This window comes from Oncorhynchus keta, chromosome 2 (assembly GCF_023373465.1).
Source record: "Oncorhynchus keta strain PuntledgeMale-10-30-2019 chromosome 2, Oket_V2, whole genome shotgun sequence".
Taxonomy (NCBI): domain Eukaryota; kingdom Metazoa; phylum Chordata; class Actinopteri; order Salmoniformes; family Salmonidae; genus Oncorhynchus; species Oncorhynchus keta.
The window spans coordinates 31,121,838-31,137,645 of record NC_068422.1 but is presented as its reverse complement, the minus strand read 5'-3'; the positions used below and the strand labels follow the sequence as shown (position 1 = coordinate 31,137,645).

Sequence of the window (15,808 nt, the reverse complement as noted above, 5' to 3'; positions counted from 1 at the left end):
TGGGTCCTAAGAAAGATCCAGTGCAGTACACCATCAGTGGCTGATGTCCAATCAGTGTTTTAAAGTAACTAAGTAAAAATACTTTGAAGTCGTTTTTGGGGGTATCTGTACTTGACTTTACTATTTATATTTTGACTAGGTCTAATTTTACTCCATAAAGAAAGGGAACCGTGGTATATTGGCTATTTATTACAAACCCGGAGGTGCCTTAGTGCTATTATAAACTGGTTACCAATGCAATTAGAGCAGTAAAAATAAATGTTTTGTCATACGGGTGGTATACGGTCTGATATACCACGACTTTCAGCCAATCAGCATTCAAGACTCGAACCACCCAGTTTTTAAGGAGCTATACAGAGCCCTCCTCTTTGTTATAAAATACGGGAGGCGCACAGCGACGCGGTAGGGAGCTCAATTTGGCCTCTGCATGCCTTCAAAGGCTCCGCAATTGGAACCGCTGACCACATTTTCGAATCAAGCAGAAATAGCCTTTTATGCACTGATGCCATATAGCCTAAAATAACGAAAGAAAAACTTAAATGCACAAGAATGATACCTTTATGGATTTTTTAAGGTATTGTTTTTTCTTTATTCAACCCGGCCGCCTCCCACCTTCCCTTCGTCCACACAATATATGTATATATATATATATGTATGTGTGTGTGTGTGTGTATATATATATGTATATATATACATATGTATATATATGTATATATATACTCATACAGTGGCAAGAAAAAGTATGTGAACCCTTTGGAATTACCCGGATTTCTGCATAAATTGGTCATACAATTTGATCGGATCTTCATCTAAGTCACAACAATAGACAAACACAGTCTGGTTAAACTAATAACACACTAAAAATGATATGTTTTCATGGCTTTATTGAACACACCGTGTAAACATTCACAGTGTAGGGTGGAAAAAATATGTGACCCTTTGGATTTAATAACTGGTTGACCCTCCTTTGGCAGCAATAAACTCAACATTTTCTGTAGCTGCAGATCAGACCTGCACAACGGTCAGGAGGAATTTTGGACCTTTCATCTTTAAAAAACTGTTTCAGTTTAGAAATATTCTTGGGGTGTTTGGTGTGAACCGCTCTCGAGGTCATGCCACAGCATTTGAAATCGGGTTGAGGTCAGAACTCTGACTGGGCCACTCCAGAAGGCGTATTTTCTTCTGTTGAAGCCATTCTGTTGTTGATTTACTTCTGTGTTTTGGGTCGTTGTCCTGTTGCACCAGCCAACTTCTGTTGAGCTTCAATTGGCGAACAGATAGCCTTACATTTTCTTGCAAAATGTCTTGATAAACTTGGGAATTCATTTTTCCATCGATGATAGCAAGCTGTCCAGACCCTGAGACAGCAAAGCAGCCCCAAACCATGATGCTCCCTCCACCATACTTTACAGTTGGGATGAGGTTTTGATGTTGGTGTGCTGTGCTGTGCCTTTTTTTCTCCACACATAGTGTTGTGTGTTCCAAACAACTCAACTTTCGTTTAATCTGTCCACAGAATATGTTACCAGAAGCGCTGTGGAACAACCATGTGCTCTTTTGCGAACTTCAGACGTGCAGCAATGTTTTTTTTGGACAGCGGTGGCTTCTTCCGTGGTGTCCTCCCATGAACACCCGTGTCCTCCCATGAACACAATTGAATCCATTTTAGAATAAGTCTGAAATGTGAAAGAAATCAAGGGATGTGAATACATTCTGAAGGTACTGTATGTGTATATATATTTTCCCCAAAATATACGGGGCATTGGAAATGATGCAGACAATTACATTGATAGAGGCTTCAATCTATCTGCAATATTAAAGCTGATCTACCCCCTAAAGAAATGTATAATAATAACTGTGCTGACTGGTTTGCTTCTTATAAGGAATTTGATGTAGGGTATAGCATTTGCTTTTGACAATTGAACTTTATTTGTTTATTTTGGTTAGCTTTAATTTTAGATACCTCATTTCAAATATAGGCTAATGTCTATAGAAGAGTCTCCTAAAAAATACAAATGATTTAGACTCTACACACCGATAGCTTTAGTTATTTAAGTTTCCAAATGCCTTTCTCGCATTCATAAATATCAGATGTGGAGGTGATTCTCAAATGAGAAGTTGCAGAGGAGACTGGGTCATTCAAACCAGGCCACACAGAAATTAAGTCTCGGTTTGGTTGAATAATGCTTCAGGCTTAGCAGAGCATTTTTAGAGGCAGAGGAGAGAATGAAATGAGTGCACTGTAGGCTACAAGTGTGGGATCTTAATTTGATCACTCTTTTGTTGCTGACACGTGGTTATATGAGCAGTAGTGCACTCTTCATGTAGTCAAATTTTGGCCAGCTAATAGCATAACCACCACAGTATGTAGGTGTTCCTTCTGTATATACACCCAGAGAAGACTTAAAAGCTGAAGTTGTCTCTAAATGTACCCATATTTTTTACTTGGCCTATTGATTCTAGCAGCAGTGGCAGGTGGGGTTTGTGGTGAGGGGGAGAGAGAAAGAAACCCTTTTGTATTCTTCAGAGAAGAGTAGACCAAGGATTGCTAGTACCCACAGTGCACTTGAGAGAAACTGATAGATCTACTTACATCACTGTCCTCTGCTCACACTGCTCTCTAGACAATTTGAGGAGAAAATTAGGTCAGAGAGGATGAGGTGGGAACTTGAGAGCTCTGTAGACCCACCATAGAGGGACTAAAGAAATCACATAGTCTACTGAAAAATGTGTATACTGTAAATAGCCCATGGAGCTGACTGGATTCTGTATCGGTTTATCTTTGTCTAGCCATTATTGTTAGCAGTAGTACACATTGAAGCACTTTAAAAACCAATACAACTCTTTGGTTTAGAGGTGCATTCTGCTATTTACCTCACTTCATATAATCTGCTTCCTGCTATCACTATTTGGATAAGAGCAGTAAACATCTAGTAACGTTGATTGAGGAAATGGTCTCCTTGTGGAACAGAACAAACACAATAAAACAGGCCCTCAAGATTGTTCAGGTCTTCACCTAATTTTGCTTCAGTTGTTTGAAAGTCAACAAAGTCATGGCATGGCAAAATAAATAAAATGTATGGAATGATATATATATATATATATATATGTATATGTGTTAAGTTTGAATTAAATCAACAATACAATACAAAAACAATACGAATGGCCGCTCCCATCCGTGGATGCTCTGCCCAGTGGGTGAGCTCGGGCCACCCGCCCAGTGATGCCAGCAGCGCGAAGCCCCTGGCCAAAGTGATTTTTCAAGGGCGGGAAGGACCAAGCCTTGCCCGACGCCTGGGTGGACATGGAAGCAAGGGCACCCATAACCACCAGGACCAGCACACAAACCGCTCACAGCGTCAAACCAAAACACAAAACAAAACAAATAACTAAACGCAAAACATACAATAATCACAGCCCCACCCTCACCTCTGATTGGAGGACCTCTAACATTTGTTTGCAAAGCTGTCATCAAGTGTGCAAAGCAGTCATCAACACAAAAGGTGGCTATTTGAAGAATCTCAAATATAAAATATATTTTGATTTGTTTAACACTTTTTTGGTTACTACATGATTCCATATGTGTTATTTCATAGTTTTGATGTCTTCACTATTATTCTACAATACAGAAAATAGTAAAAATAAAGATAAACCCTTGAATGAGTAGGTGTTCTAAAACATTTGACTTGTAGTGTATGTTTAGGCTATGCATTTATCCCAACACTCATTATTAATTCTAACCTTCAGACAGCCACAGATAAATACCATCTTTCCCAGTAAATCATCATTCTAATATTTCCTCTTGCAATACATCCCACCATTCTACCATGGTGTCTCGCTAAGGACTTGAATCTCCCCATCTGCAACATTTCTGCCGAAAATGCCCTGAAAATAAACATTTTACCCAAGATCACAATATTTCCTGTTAACTGACTATGGTCCTTCAAATCCCCCAACAATACAGTTTCAGGTCCTGATGTTATAACATAACAATCATTCTTGGAGCTGACTACCAAAAAAAAGCAACCTATGGACAGTAGCCTACCAAAAGAGAGGCTCTATTGATTCTGTTTCCACGTGACAGAGTCTGCACCGGTCTGACTGTTTGATGCCCCACATACTGAGCGTTCTTTTTGTAGCGATAATTTCACATAATATCTTATATTGAAAATAACAAATTGATCCATCAATTGTTGTTTTGTTTATCAGTTCCTATACCAAATGCCATGGTATTGGGATATCGAAAATCTGTTCCCAACTATCTTGAATTTTATGAGGCTATTGTTCGTGTTCACGCTCGATTTCTTCTCTTGTGGAAAAAAACAAGGGCAAGGACAAACCTCTGTCATAAATTCATTCTGAATAGAAGAGGTGACACAGAAGGGCATGCGAAATGTGATGATCAGTCACTGTACAGTAAGTGGTAGGTGTGGAGGTCCATAATGTAATGAATAGCTGTGAGTGTTTTACAAAATGTGAGACATATGCATTATAATCCTTCAACACTGACACAATAAAAAGAACAAGCACAAGATAACCCTCTATTTGATTCATTTCGGCTAGTCAGACTTCCACAAACTTGCTTTCGTAGCCTAATTTGTCAGATAGTGTGTTTGTATTGGCAGGGCTTGAACTTGGCTCTCTCCCCAGGGTTCATGGGAGTTATATAAATGAGTTCATTAAAAGTTGGGCAGAGGGTTATTAGGAAGTGAATATTTATCCTTAAAGCTGTATCAACCCATTCACTTACCTACAGTAGTCCTCTTTGACACTAGGGCCCAGCTTGACCCTGTCCATACAAAGTCTGCATTGCCGCACACACTGTAACGCTGCGTGCACACAGGATGCTCATTACATTGGCGTACGGTACATTTTGCGTAATCGTCGCAATCCTTGTGCCTTATTAATATAATAATATAATATATGCCATTTAGCAGATGCTTTTATCCAAAGTGACTTACAGTCATGTGTGCATACATTCTACGTACGGGTGGTCCCGGGGATCGAACCCACTACCCTGGCGTTACAAGCGCCATGCTCTACCAACTGAGCTACAGAAGGACCGCGCTACACGTTAGCACCTTCTGCAGTGGCTTATCTACTTTCTTTCTGATACCACACTGCAAAGCAACGCGCAAGTTGGAAAAACCCAACACCTGTGACATTCTGCGCACACCACAACCTGGCAGATGAGTAGCAACTGTGCAGATTGCCTCTGAAATTAATGATCTTCATGACCAGAGCTCACTGGTTAGTGATGCTGGACTGGCGTGGTATGACTGTCCGCCGGATGGCTCAAGGTGGGATTCACAGCTGCCCTCAAATAACCTCTCACAGTGCTATAAAAGATTTACTCAACCCAAGATAAAGGCTGCGGTCGGGTATCCGGGCAGGTGGCACTCTCAGGATACAGTAAACACACACACACACACGTGATAAACTCACACATATGCCTACGCACACACACACACACACACACACACACACACACACACACACACACACACACACACACACACACACACACACACACACACACACACACACACACACACACACACACACACACACACACACACACACACACACCCAAAGGCCAGGACAACTGAGCCAGGATTAAATGTGGCATTTTGGTTCTCCTGAAGGACTTTTCCCATGTGTAACATGCTCCTCTGCCGTTATAAAATGTCATGTGTGGTTTTCAGGTACAGAGAACTAGAGCTAGCTGTCAGCTTACAGGAGAGCCATCAAGCCTTGTACATGAGGCTAGAAACACAATGGATTTGTTACTGGGAATCTCCTGTATGAAGAGACAAGGATCTCTTTGTGTATCTCTGGGCTCAACGGCACCTGTTTACGTAGATAGGTCTGGCTCCCCTATAAAACTGGGCCACATAGAGCTGAAGGACATCTGTGCTAATTTTGACTTCCTCATTGGAGTCCCTCTCTGTGCTCTTGTGAAGTCTGTGTAAGTTCATAGCTAATATCTTCCTCCTAAATCCTTGCTCTTGGTTTATATCACTCATAATACTTTAAGTGCTGACCATAAGACGCAGTGATGATAAAAACATGCATACAGCCTTAATATGCTAATGAGTCTTTGACCTGCACTGCGTTCCAAAGAGAAATGATGAGTGGGTCAGTGGCTAAATAAAGAAAATCAGGGAACTAGAAAAGGCCTCAGCAGAGAGAGGCTCAGGCTGGACTAATCTGTTCTACTTCTATTCTTAGAGTGTCGCAGCAGGCTAAAGAAATATGAGAGACCCACACAGGGACAGCAACAGGCGCTGTTAATTTAGAGGGTCACGGGAGAGACCAGCACCCCCCAACGGGTTACTGGGTACCAAGGGTGATTTTAATCATATAAATAATAATAATAAAATAAAATGAGTGTGCAGAAAAGCTACCCAGCTAACAACATTTTTGTAATGTAGCACATAATGTTCCCCTAATGTTTGAGTGTCCAGTTTTTCGTTAGTTAGGTGGAACATTCTATCTATGTTATCAAAAACCTTCTAAGAACATTTGTAGCATGTTTTGGTGGTAAAGTTAGGAGAATATTGCCTTAATGTCAAACATAAATGATCTACAACGTGGTTACCATTTTCTAAGAATATACAACAGTAATGTCCTAAGCACGTTTAAGGGACGTTGCAAGAACATGAGGTTGGCGGCGCCGTAATTGGGGAGGACAGGCTTGTGGTAACAGCTGGAGTGGAATCAGTGGAGTGGTATCAAATACATCAGTTTTCTGGGGGTTAGGAGAGCATTACATCAACGTCACAACAAACATACACAGGACATGGTTGTCATGTTTTCACAATATAAGATATTTTTTGTTCTAGACACGTTTCATAAAACCATTTCTTTGTATCAGTCCCAAATAAATATTCTTCCTCCCAAACAATTACAGTACACCTTGTTACTGTTACCACAGCCACGAAGGACTTGAATGGTGAACTACTGATCCATTCACAGCTCTTTTTGCACGTCGGCAAGGTTAGGAATACTCACACACAGTGCTTTTAACTTGACATATTTGACACATGATTACATTCTGCATGTTCATTTATACAATCACTATTCTTCAACATGTGCCTAGGGGGGAGGGGTTAGGGTTTCTTCTAGACAGGGCCTAACTATACTGGCCCAATAAGCACATGACCTAAAGAGAACTCTTTTTGGGACAGTGGTTAGGTCATTGGTGCTGGTGGCCTGGGTTTGAGACCTGCTAGGGGAGTCACCCTACTCTCGCATTCTTAGCAATATATGTTTATATCATTATTTGGCAACAGTTACAACACACCTATCTTATCTAGAAAGATGGAAATCAGCAGTGGTGTGCATTTATGGATGCCAAAGAAAGCCAGGCTTCCCCAAAAATGTACCAATCATTTTTTTCTTTTTTTTCTTTTGTCTCTCTGTGTTTCATCATTTTCCTACAATTCACAAGAGATTGAATGTATCTCACAGAAGAAAGCATCCGAGCGAGCAATACAGCGCCTCTCTGTCTTTCTATGTGTAAGCCATGTATTTGATGCTGTCAGGTCCAAACGACTATGACCAAACAAGTTGCCGCCCATAGCATTGAAGGCAAGGGAAGCTGGCAAGCATCTGGCCTTCCTTGACAAGAGTATAATAAATGTGCCAATCAGCGTTGAGCTCAACTGTGAAAAGTCCTGGCACACCAAAAACAATTGTCATGGGAAGCCAGCTTGGATTTGGCTATACTCCTATCAAATACCATTGAGAGCATACATCGTTGACAGATATACTTGAATTGTTGCATCTCTGTTGTTGTCCTCCAGTGGCTAGCTTGTCACATATACATGTTTAGCAGATGATATTGTGGGTGTAGCGGAATGCTTGTGTTTCTAGCTCTAACAGTGCAGTAATTTCTAAAAATACATATTTGGGCGAGCAATGTCAGAGCAGCATAGACTAAGATACTGTAGAATAGGATAGAATACAGTATATATATACATATACAATGAGGCAAAAAAGTATTTATTTGCAGATAAATTAATAAAAAATCCTACAATGTGATTTTCTGGATTTTTTTTCTCATTTTGTCTGTCATAGTTGAAGTGTGCCTATGATGAAAATTACAGGCCTCTCTCATCTTTTTAAGTAGGAGAACTTGCACAATTGGTGGCTGACAAAATACTTTTTTGCCCCACTGTATCTCTACATGCAAGTTATGTATACATTATTTATTAAAGCCTTGTCTCATGCTAACGAAATTCGTGCTGTAGTCTAACTAATTTCCAATAGGCTATCAAGCTGAAAAAAACCTAAGAAAAAAAAAATCTCAGCTGTATTACTGTCCCTTGTGCTCCCTCTCCGGCCTCTAGGTCACCAGCTCGTTTATGGCGCACACCTGTCACCAGCATTGCGTGCATTTTCGCATAATGACACTCACCTGGACTCCATCACCTCCTTGATTACCTGCCCTCTATATGTCACTCCCTTTGGTTTCTTCCCCAGTCGTCATTGTTTCTGTTTCTTGTCAGTGCGCTGTTTGTGGTTCTTGTGTTGTTTATTTATTAAATGTATTCACTCCCTGAACTTGCATCCCGACTCTCAACGTTACAATTACTTCTCTTAACATTTTCCTTGTGTAAATGCTCCCATTATTTTCGAGTTAATTGAGTAGAAAGAGGACACCATTTTAGTCAAATGCAAACTCTGCAAAGACCGCGTTGATATCTTTGTCCAGAAACACATCCAACCTAATCAAGCTTCTGGAGGTTGTGCACAAAGGCACAAAGCTGGAAGCCAAAGTTTCATAAATGTGTGAAAGATGCATAAATAAATATTTCCAATTTCTAATGACATTTCCATATAAACAATTCAAATGTCTGATAAATGCAATTCAAAACATCAACAATGACATTAACATATACTGAACAAAAGTATAAACGCAACATGAAATATTTTCTGAGTGACCTGTTCACCGGACGTGCTACCTGTCCCAGACCTGCTGTTTTCAACTCTCTTGAGACAGCAGGAGCGGTAGAGATACTCTCAATGATCGGCTATGAAAAGCCAACTGACATTTACTCCTGAGGTGCTGATTTGTTGCACCCTCGACAACTACTGTGATTATTATTATTTGACCATGCTGGTAATTTATGAACGTTTATGAACAGAACTTGGCCATGTTCTGTTATAATCTCCACCCGGCACAGCCAGAAGAGGACTGGCCACCCCTCATAGCCTGGTTCCTCTCTAGGTTTCTTCCTGGGTTTTGGCCTTTCTAGGGATTTTTTCCTAGCCACCGTGCTTCTACACCTGCATTGTTTGCTGTTTGGGGTTTTAGGCTGGGTTTCTGTACAGCACTTTGATATATCAGCTGATGTAAGAAGGGCTATATAAATACATTTGATTTGATTAGGACCTCATTTATGGATTTCACGACTGGGCAGGGGAGCAGCTATGGGTGGGCCTGGAAGGGCATAGGCCCACCCACTGGAGAGCCAGACCCAACCAGTCAGAATACTATATTTTTCTTCCCCACAAAAAGGGCTTTATTACAGACATAAATAGTCCTCAGTTGGATGTACTGCCAAATTCTTTAAAACAACTTATTGTTGTAGAGAAATTAACATTAAATTATCTAGCAACAGCTCTGTTGCTAGACAAGCATTTCGCTACACTCACAATAACATCTGCTAACCATGTGTATGTGACAAATAAAATTGGATTTGATTTGTTGGAGATTCCTGCAGTCAGCATGCCAATTGCACGCTCCCTCAAAACTTGAGACATCTGTGGCATTGTGTTGTGTGACAAAAGTGCAAATTTGAGTGTGGCCTTTTATTGTCCCCAGCACAAGGTGCACCTGTGTAATGATCAGGCTGTTTAATCAGCTTCTTGATATGCCACACCTGTCAGGTGAATGGATTATCTTGGCAAAGGAGAAATGCTCACTAACAGTGATATAAACAAATTTGTGCACAACATTTGAGAGAAATAAGCTATTTGTGCGTATGGAACATTTTCTGGATCTTCTATTTCAGCTCATGACAAATGAGACCCACACTTTACATGATGCATTTATATTTTTGTTCAGTATGTATTGCTAAGAATGTGAGAGTAGGGTGACTCCCCAAGCAGGTCTCAAACCCAGGCCACCAATACCAAACACCCTTACCACTGTCCTAATAAGGATATCTGTAGGGAATGTGCTTATTGGGACAGTGTAGTTAGGCCCTGTCTAGAAGAAAACCTAACCCAATATTTCTCAAACTTGGTCCTAGGTACCCCAAGGGCTGCACATTTTGTTTTTTTCCCTGCTATTACACAGCTGATTCAAATGATCAAAGCTTGATAATTAGATGACTATTTGAATCAGCTGTGTAGTGCTAGGGCAAAAAACAAAATGTGCAGCCCTTGGGGTACCTCGGACCGAGTTTGGGAAACACTGCCCTAACCCCTCCTTCCTACAGTAGGCACTTGTGTAGATCTGAAACAACTTGATAGGTGTAAGCAATAGGGTGAATACACTTTGAAGTAAATCTCAGCTCTGTTAAAGGTACACTCAAGAAAATAGTTTATTGATCCTAGTGATTCAGGAGTATCATTAAAACAGATTGATATGCACCACCAAAATTAGACAACTATACGGAAAGCCCTTAAATTGTTGAAATAAGTTAATAAAATCAATGATGAGAGAATAGCCAGACTAACTGATACCTGGCATGGACATGGTGGCGCAGCAGAAGGATCAGAATAGCACGAACAAAGATGGTGTGACTTTAAATCATAGGTGAGGACATGTTGAAGAATAATTACTGTATAAATGAACATGCACAATGCAATTGTGTGTCAAATGCGTAAGTTTAAAAGACTGTATGTTAAAAACGATCCCTTGCCAACAGACGAAGAGCTATGAATGCATCAGTGGTTCATCAATCAGGGCAATGATGGGTGAAGGCATTTTTTTTGGGACACATACAAGCTCTTGCAACGTTCCTGTGAAACTTGTCTAGACATGAATATCTTGTGTTCTGAGAACATGACAACCATGTTCTGTGTAATGTATGTTTGGTGGGATGTTGATGGAGTATTCTCCTAACCCTCAGAAAACTGGGCAAAGGATTGTTCTTGCAATATTCTCATGAAACACGCCGAGAACATTCATATTTTTTATTCTGAGAACATGGCAACCCTGTTATGTGTATGTTCGGTGGGATGTTGATGGGAGTATTCTCATAACCCTCAGAAAACTGGACACATGAATGTTCTTGCAACGTTCCCATGAAATGTGTCTATCACATTAATATCTTAAGTTCTGTGAGCATGGTAACCATGTTGTGGGTAAGTTATATTTGACATTAAGGGAACCGTCTCTTGGGAACTTTCCTTGCACATCACAGGAACATTTTTATGAGAACGTTAGTTAATGACCTAATGAGACTGAAGGGAACATTCTCTAACGTTGTGGGTAGAGACCAGGCTGGAGTGTGAAAGAGAGAGATTGTGTGGGGGTGGAGAGAGGTGTTTGTGAGTGTGTGCCCACTTGGGTTTGTATAAGTTTGTTTTTCTTGGTTTTTCAGTTAAGAGAGCAAGACATGTTTGTTATTTCAGTACATGTCACTAGCTGTGCACAGTATCTCATCTGAAAGGAAGAATAACTAGCATGAAATGTTACTGTGTGTGTGTGCCTCCGTTTCCATCCTTCCATTTCCTCTTCTTTTGTCCCTTCCTCCCAACCAGCTCTCTCCACATTTAAATGTACGTCTGTTTTCTCAAGTCATGAAAAGTAAAGCTTTCGCTGTGTGTTTGACAATGTGGCTCTAGAAAGCCAAAAGGTTGCATTATTCTATTTTGACAAACCCTCAGAGATACATTTGTGGGCAGAGAGATCCTCTGAAGTTTGTTTAAGAGGATTCGTGGGAGTGTGTTCTCAAAGCTCATAGGGCTGGAGACTACACACTCAGTAGTGTTCATGAAGATTTTATTCTGGTGTCACTCCAATGACTATCACTGGCACAGATTACCAAACTCAAACACAAAATCCACCACAAAGACACAGACACAACGCCATTTAATGACCAGTCAGACATGGACATCATGGGTACTACCTATCTGAACATGCGTGTAGTGAGAATTTAAGACCCTCCTTACGTTTGATGATACCATTAAATGAAGCACAAGACTGCTGTTTATGGTAACTCAAGCCTTTTGAAATGTAACTCACGACGTGGAACAATTATCGAATCATAAAGATGTAAGAGGATCTGAAGACTGCTGAATGTTTAATGAGTGTCACGCTCACCGCATGCATCCAGATCCAACCAAACCCAGATCCTGATGGCTGGACAACCCTTCACTGTAGTGGCAAAAACTATAATCTGCTACTTGCAGAAAGGTTTGAATAACACCTATGTATTTGCTCACGTTATACAGTACAATATACAGAGTAGACCCATGGAATATGGTGTTAACGTGTCATTTCCTTATTTTGCAAGTAAAATGGAATTCCACAATTCTTGTACAAAGCATCTGTACAATCATATTATTTGTTACCCTCTTTGGCAGGGCTGTTCCCAAATAACCTTAGGTATTTGAGGGTTTTAAAAATAAAACATATCTCTATAACATTGTTGCTATATTTGCTAATTAATCAGGAAAAGAGCTAGGGATGATGCACAATGATTCTGGATACAGCCATTTGTGAACATAAGACATATCGGCGTGCCACTAAACACTAAAACAATCCGAATGTGCTAAACTACTGACACTGAACCAGTGCAGGCGAGCCATGATACTAACACAGTACTAACACTCAAACAGAGTGCCCCAAAACACTGACATACGACACAGACCATGGGCTCTTCATGTGTAAACATCATACAAAGGCGTCATTAAACAGTCCACTCCAAAGCAAAACACCTGCTGACACAATGTCTTCAAATAAGATTGATATTCCCCCTTCCCCCCCCGTCCCACCCCTCCATAAGAGAACTTCCATTTCAATTCTATACACCTTTACATATTATCACATTACAGTGCGATTTAAAATTCATATTGACACATTGTTCCACTGAAGTACCGACTGAGTTTTTGCTGCTCAACAGAATGTGCCGAGCATAAAAGCTGCGCTGTCAACCCATAAATATGGCGACCATCTTGGATAGTCTTCACCAGCATGGGCATAATAGATGTCCTCTATCAAGTCTTCAAACACAACGCAAAAATGAACAAATCATCTTATTCTGTCCACAACACGTCTTTTCAGGGGTCACCTGTTATTAAGGTACCATGCTCAGCCCCAATGGATGCCGGGAAGAGACAGGGTGCCATCTCTCAGTTCTTAGTTCTGATTGGCTCTCTCTATACAGAGAAAACAAAAAACGAAGAGGACAAAAAATACTCCAAAATAAGAGGTGCAAGATAAAAAACCTCTTCAGCAATCTCCAGTGTTTCACACATCTGTGTTTCAGTAGTCTTCTCCACTTCAAGAGGAGCCAGTCAGTCTGGATGAGGGCCCTCTTTATCAGTGTCTTGTCAGCTTAGTAGTCTGTCCCTCCCAGTACCATCGCTTCTCCTTCTCTCCATCTCCATCTCTCCCTCTCCTGCTGGTGCACTGGTCTTTAGAGGTGAGAGGACGTGGAGAAGCACAGCTTCAGGGTGTAGGGGTTAGAGCCATCTGGAAAAGGTCAGACACACGAGGTTACACACATACTGAACACACACTCACACATATCTCTACACATAAACAAACACACATGATCATATGGCATGCCCACACACGTGCACACTCTGTTGGGGACATTGGCAGGGAGAATTCTGAAGACGGGAGCGTTATGTCCGGTCTGGGAAGAGAAAAGGTGTACAGCAGATGGTGCAGACTCCTGTCCTAGTGTGCTCCCTCTATCTCACTTCAAGCACACACACACACAAGCACACACACACACACATCTAATCTCCCTCTCTGACAGCGACTGATTCCACAGGGCCAGGCTGAAACACCTGTGGTGCCAACCAACACAGACAGGAGAAATCATGTAAAAAAGAACCACCTGCTGCTAGAACAGACAGCATTGACAGCTTTCTCCCCTTTGGATTTTATAACATGTCCCTCATGCTATTTCACCCAGGAAAAATATATTTATTATCTTCAGGTCTTCATGTAAGTTTGGTCTAAATCCAATTTTATGGGCATTTCTCCGACTGTATGTGGCACTATCAGTTCTCATGCTGAGAGTGACTACTAACGGTTGAGTGTTTGGTGCTAGTATGCGGTCACTGTTGAGGAAAGCAAGGCCATCTGGTCACTTACTTGGTATTCTGATCTGGTAGTGGTTTAGGACGGTCAAGACCTCGACAGCGTGTGTCTTGGAGTCAAACTCTAACAAGCCAGAAATGGTTTTGGAGGAGGCTGACAAGAAGAGAGGAGAAAAGGACAACTTAAGTATGACGGTACACTTATCTCCTTCAACAGCTGAACACACACAAATAGAAAAAGTTTAAAAAGCCCAAACTTACGCTTTGCATCAAACATCTTGAACTTGGTGAAACCTGGCACATCATGCTCTGAGCATAACTGTAAAAAAAAAAAACAGAACAGCTGAGATAAAGGTTGTTGCGAGACAATACTTCTGTTCTAACCACAACCACATGGTGGAGCTCTTTAGTCTCAGTCAAACTACAAAAATCTTTGACAGTGAGTGACAGGCAGAACCATCAGCGGTCGTCTTCTTCTATGCAAGCTATTTTAATTGTGCAGCAAAAGAGTAGCAGGCTAATTTCACCTCTTAGCCCTATTGACAAAATATTAGATATGCACCCTCATCCCAACCACCTACCCAAGATCCAGCTGGGCCTCTAAAATGTAGGGGGAGGGGCTTGTAATAGTTCAGCACACAGGATGAATCCATGCTAAACGTTACCCCATACGGACCTCAGAAACCCTTCCCAATACCCTACCCTGCCATCCCAGCCATACCCTCAGCAGCTGGTGCTTTCAGATGCCAGGAGGGATTTGCAGTAGTGCAGTACAAAGGATGGACTTCTGGGAGTTAATTGTTACCTTACTCCCTACATCCCATCCCCTAGCCGTGACCTTCAACCCCTCTGTTCAGACCTCTGCTCACACCCTCTCCACCATAGACCTTATCACAGCCCTACCCTCAGTAGCTGGTCCTCTGAGATGCATGGGGGGACGTTGTAGTAGTGCAACACACAGGAGGGTGGCTGGATGATGTTCTTGGAGGCCTGGCCTTGGCTGGTGAAGCGGTTGTTCCTGGTCATGGCAAAGTCCTTATAGCTGCTGCTGCCGTCCTCCAGCTCAAACACCTGACTGGGAATGACCGCATGCTGCTTGGAAACACTGGAGAGGGGGAGATGAGAGAGGGAGAGGAGAGGGGGAGGGAGAGAGAGAGAGAGAGAGAGAGAGAGAGAGAGAGAGAGAGAGAGAGAGAGAGAGAGAGAGAGAGAGAGAGAGAGAGAGAGAGAGAGAGAGAGAGAGAGAGAGAAATATGGAGAGGGAGGGAGTTGAAGTCCATGTCCAAAAGGCTCCTTAACAACTTCTACCCCCAAGCCATAAGACTACTGAACAATTAATAAAATGTTCAAGCAGACTATTTACATTGTTTTTACAATGCTGCTACTCTCTGTTTATTATCTATGCATCGTCACTTGACCCCTACCTACATGTACAAATTACCTCGACTAACCTGTACCCCGCACACTGATTCTGTACCGGTAATTAGATTTGATAACAGAGAAAGAGTAATAAGATACTAGTAGGCAATAATATTAATTACGTGGTTGAATACTGCAGGTCCTAAGCTTCCCT

General features: G+C 41.5%; 1 protein-coding gene across 2 annotated transcripts in view; it reads right to left on the bottom strand.

Annotated features, from left to right (window-relative positions):
- Nucleotides 1-12,035: 12,035 nt before the first annotated feature.
- LOC118399235 (heterogeneous nuclear ribonucleoprotein L-like) overlaps nt 12,036-15,808 on the bottom strand; it is a 52,323-nt gene continuing 48,550 nt past the window's right edge. For both annotated transcript variants that reach the window (XM_035795164.2, XM_052475159.1), the window contains exons 10-13: nt 15,139-15,340; nt 14,497-14,554; nt 14,291-14,389; nt 12,036-13,657 (exon numbers count right to left, since the gene is read on the bottom strand). In XM_035795164.2, coding sequence (XP_035651057.1) covers nt 13,602-13,657; nt 14,291-14,389; nt 14,497-14,554; nt 15,139-15,340 — 415 coding nt within the window. In that variant the 3' untranslated portion in view covers nt 12,036-13,601. The remainder of the gene's footprint in view (nt 13,658-14,290; nt 14,390-14,496; nt 14,555-15,138; nt 15,341-15,808) is intronic.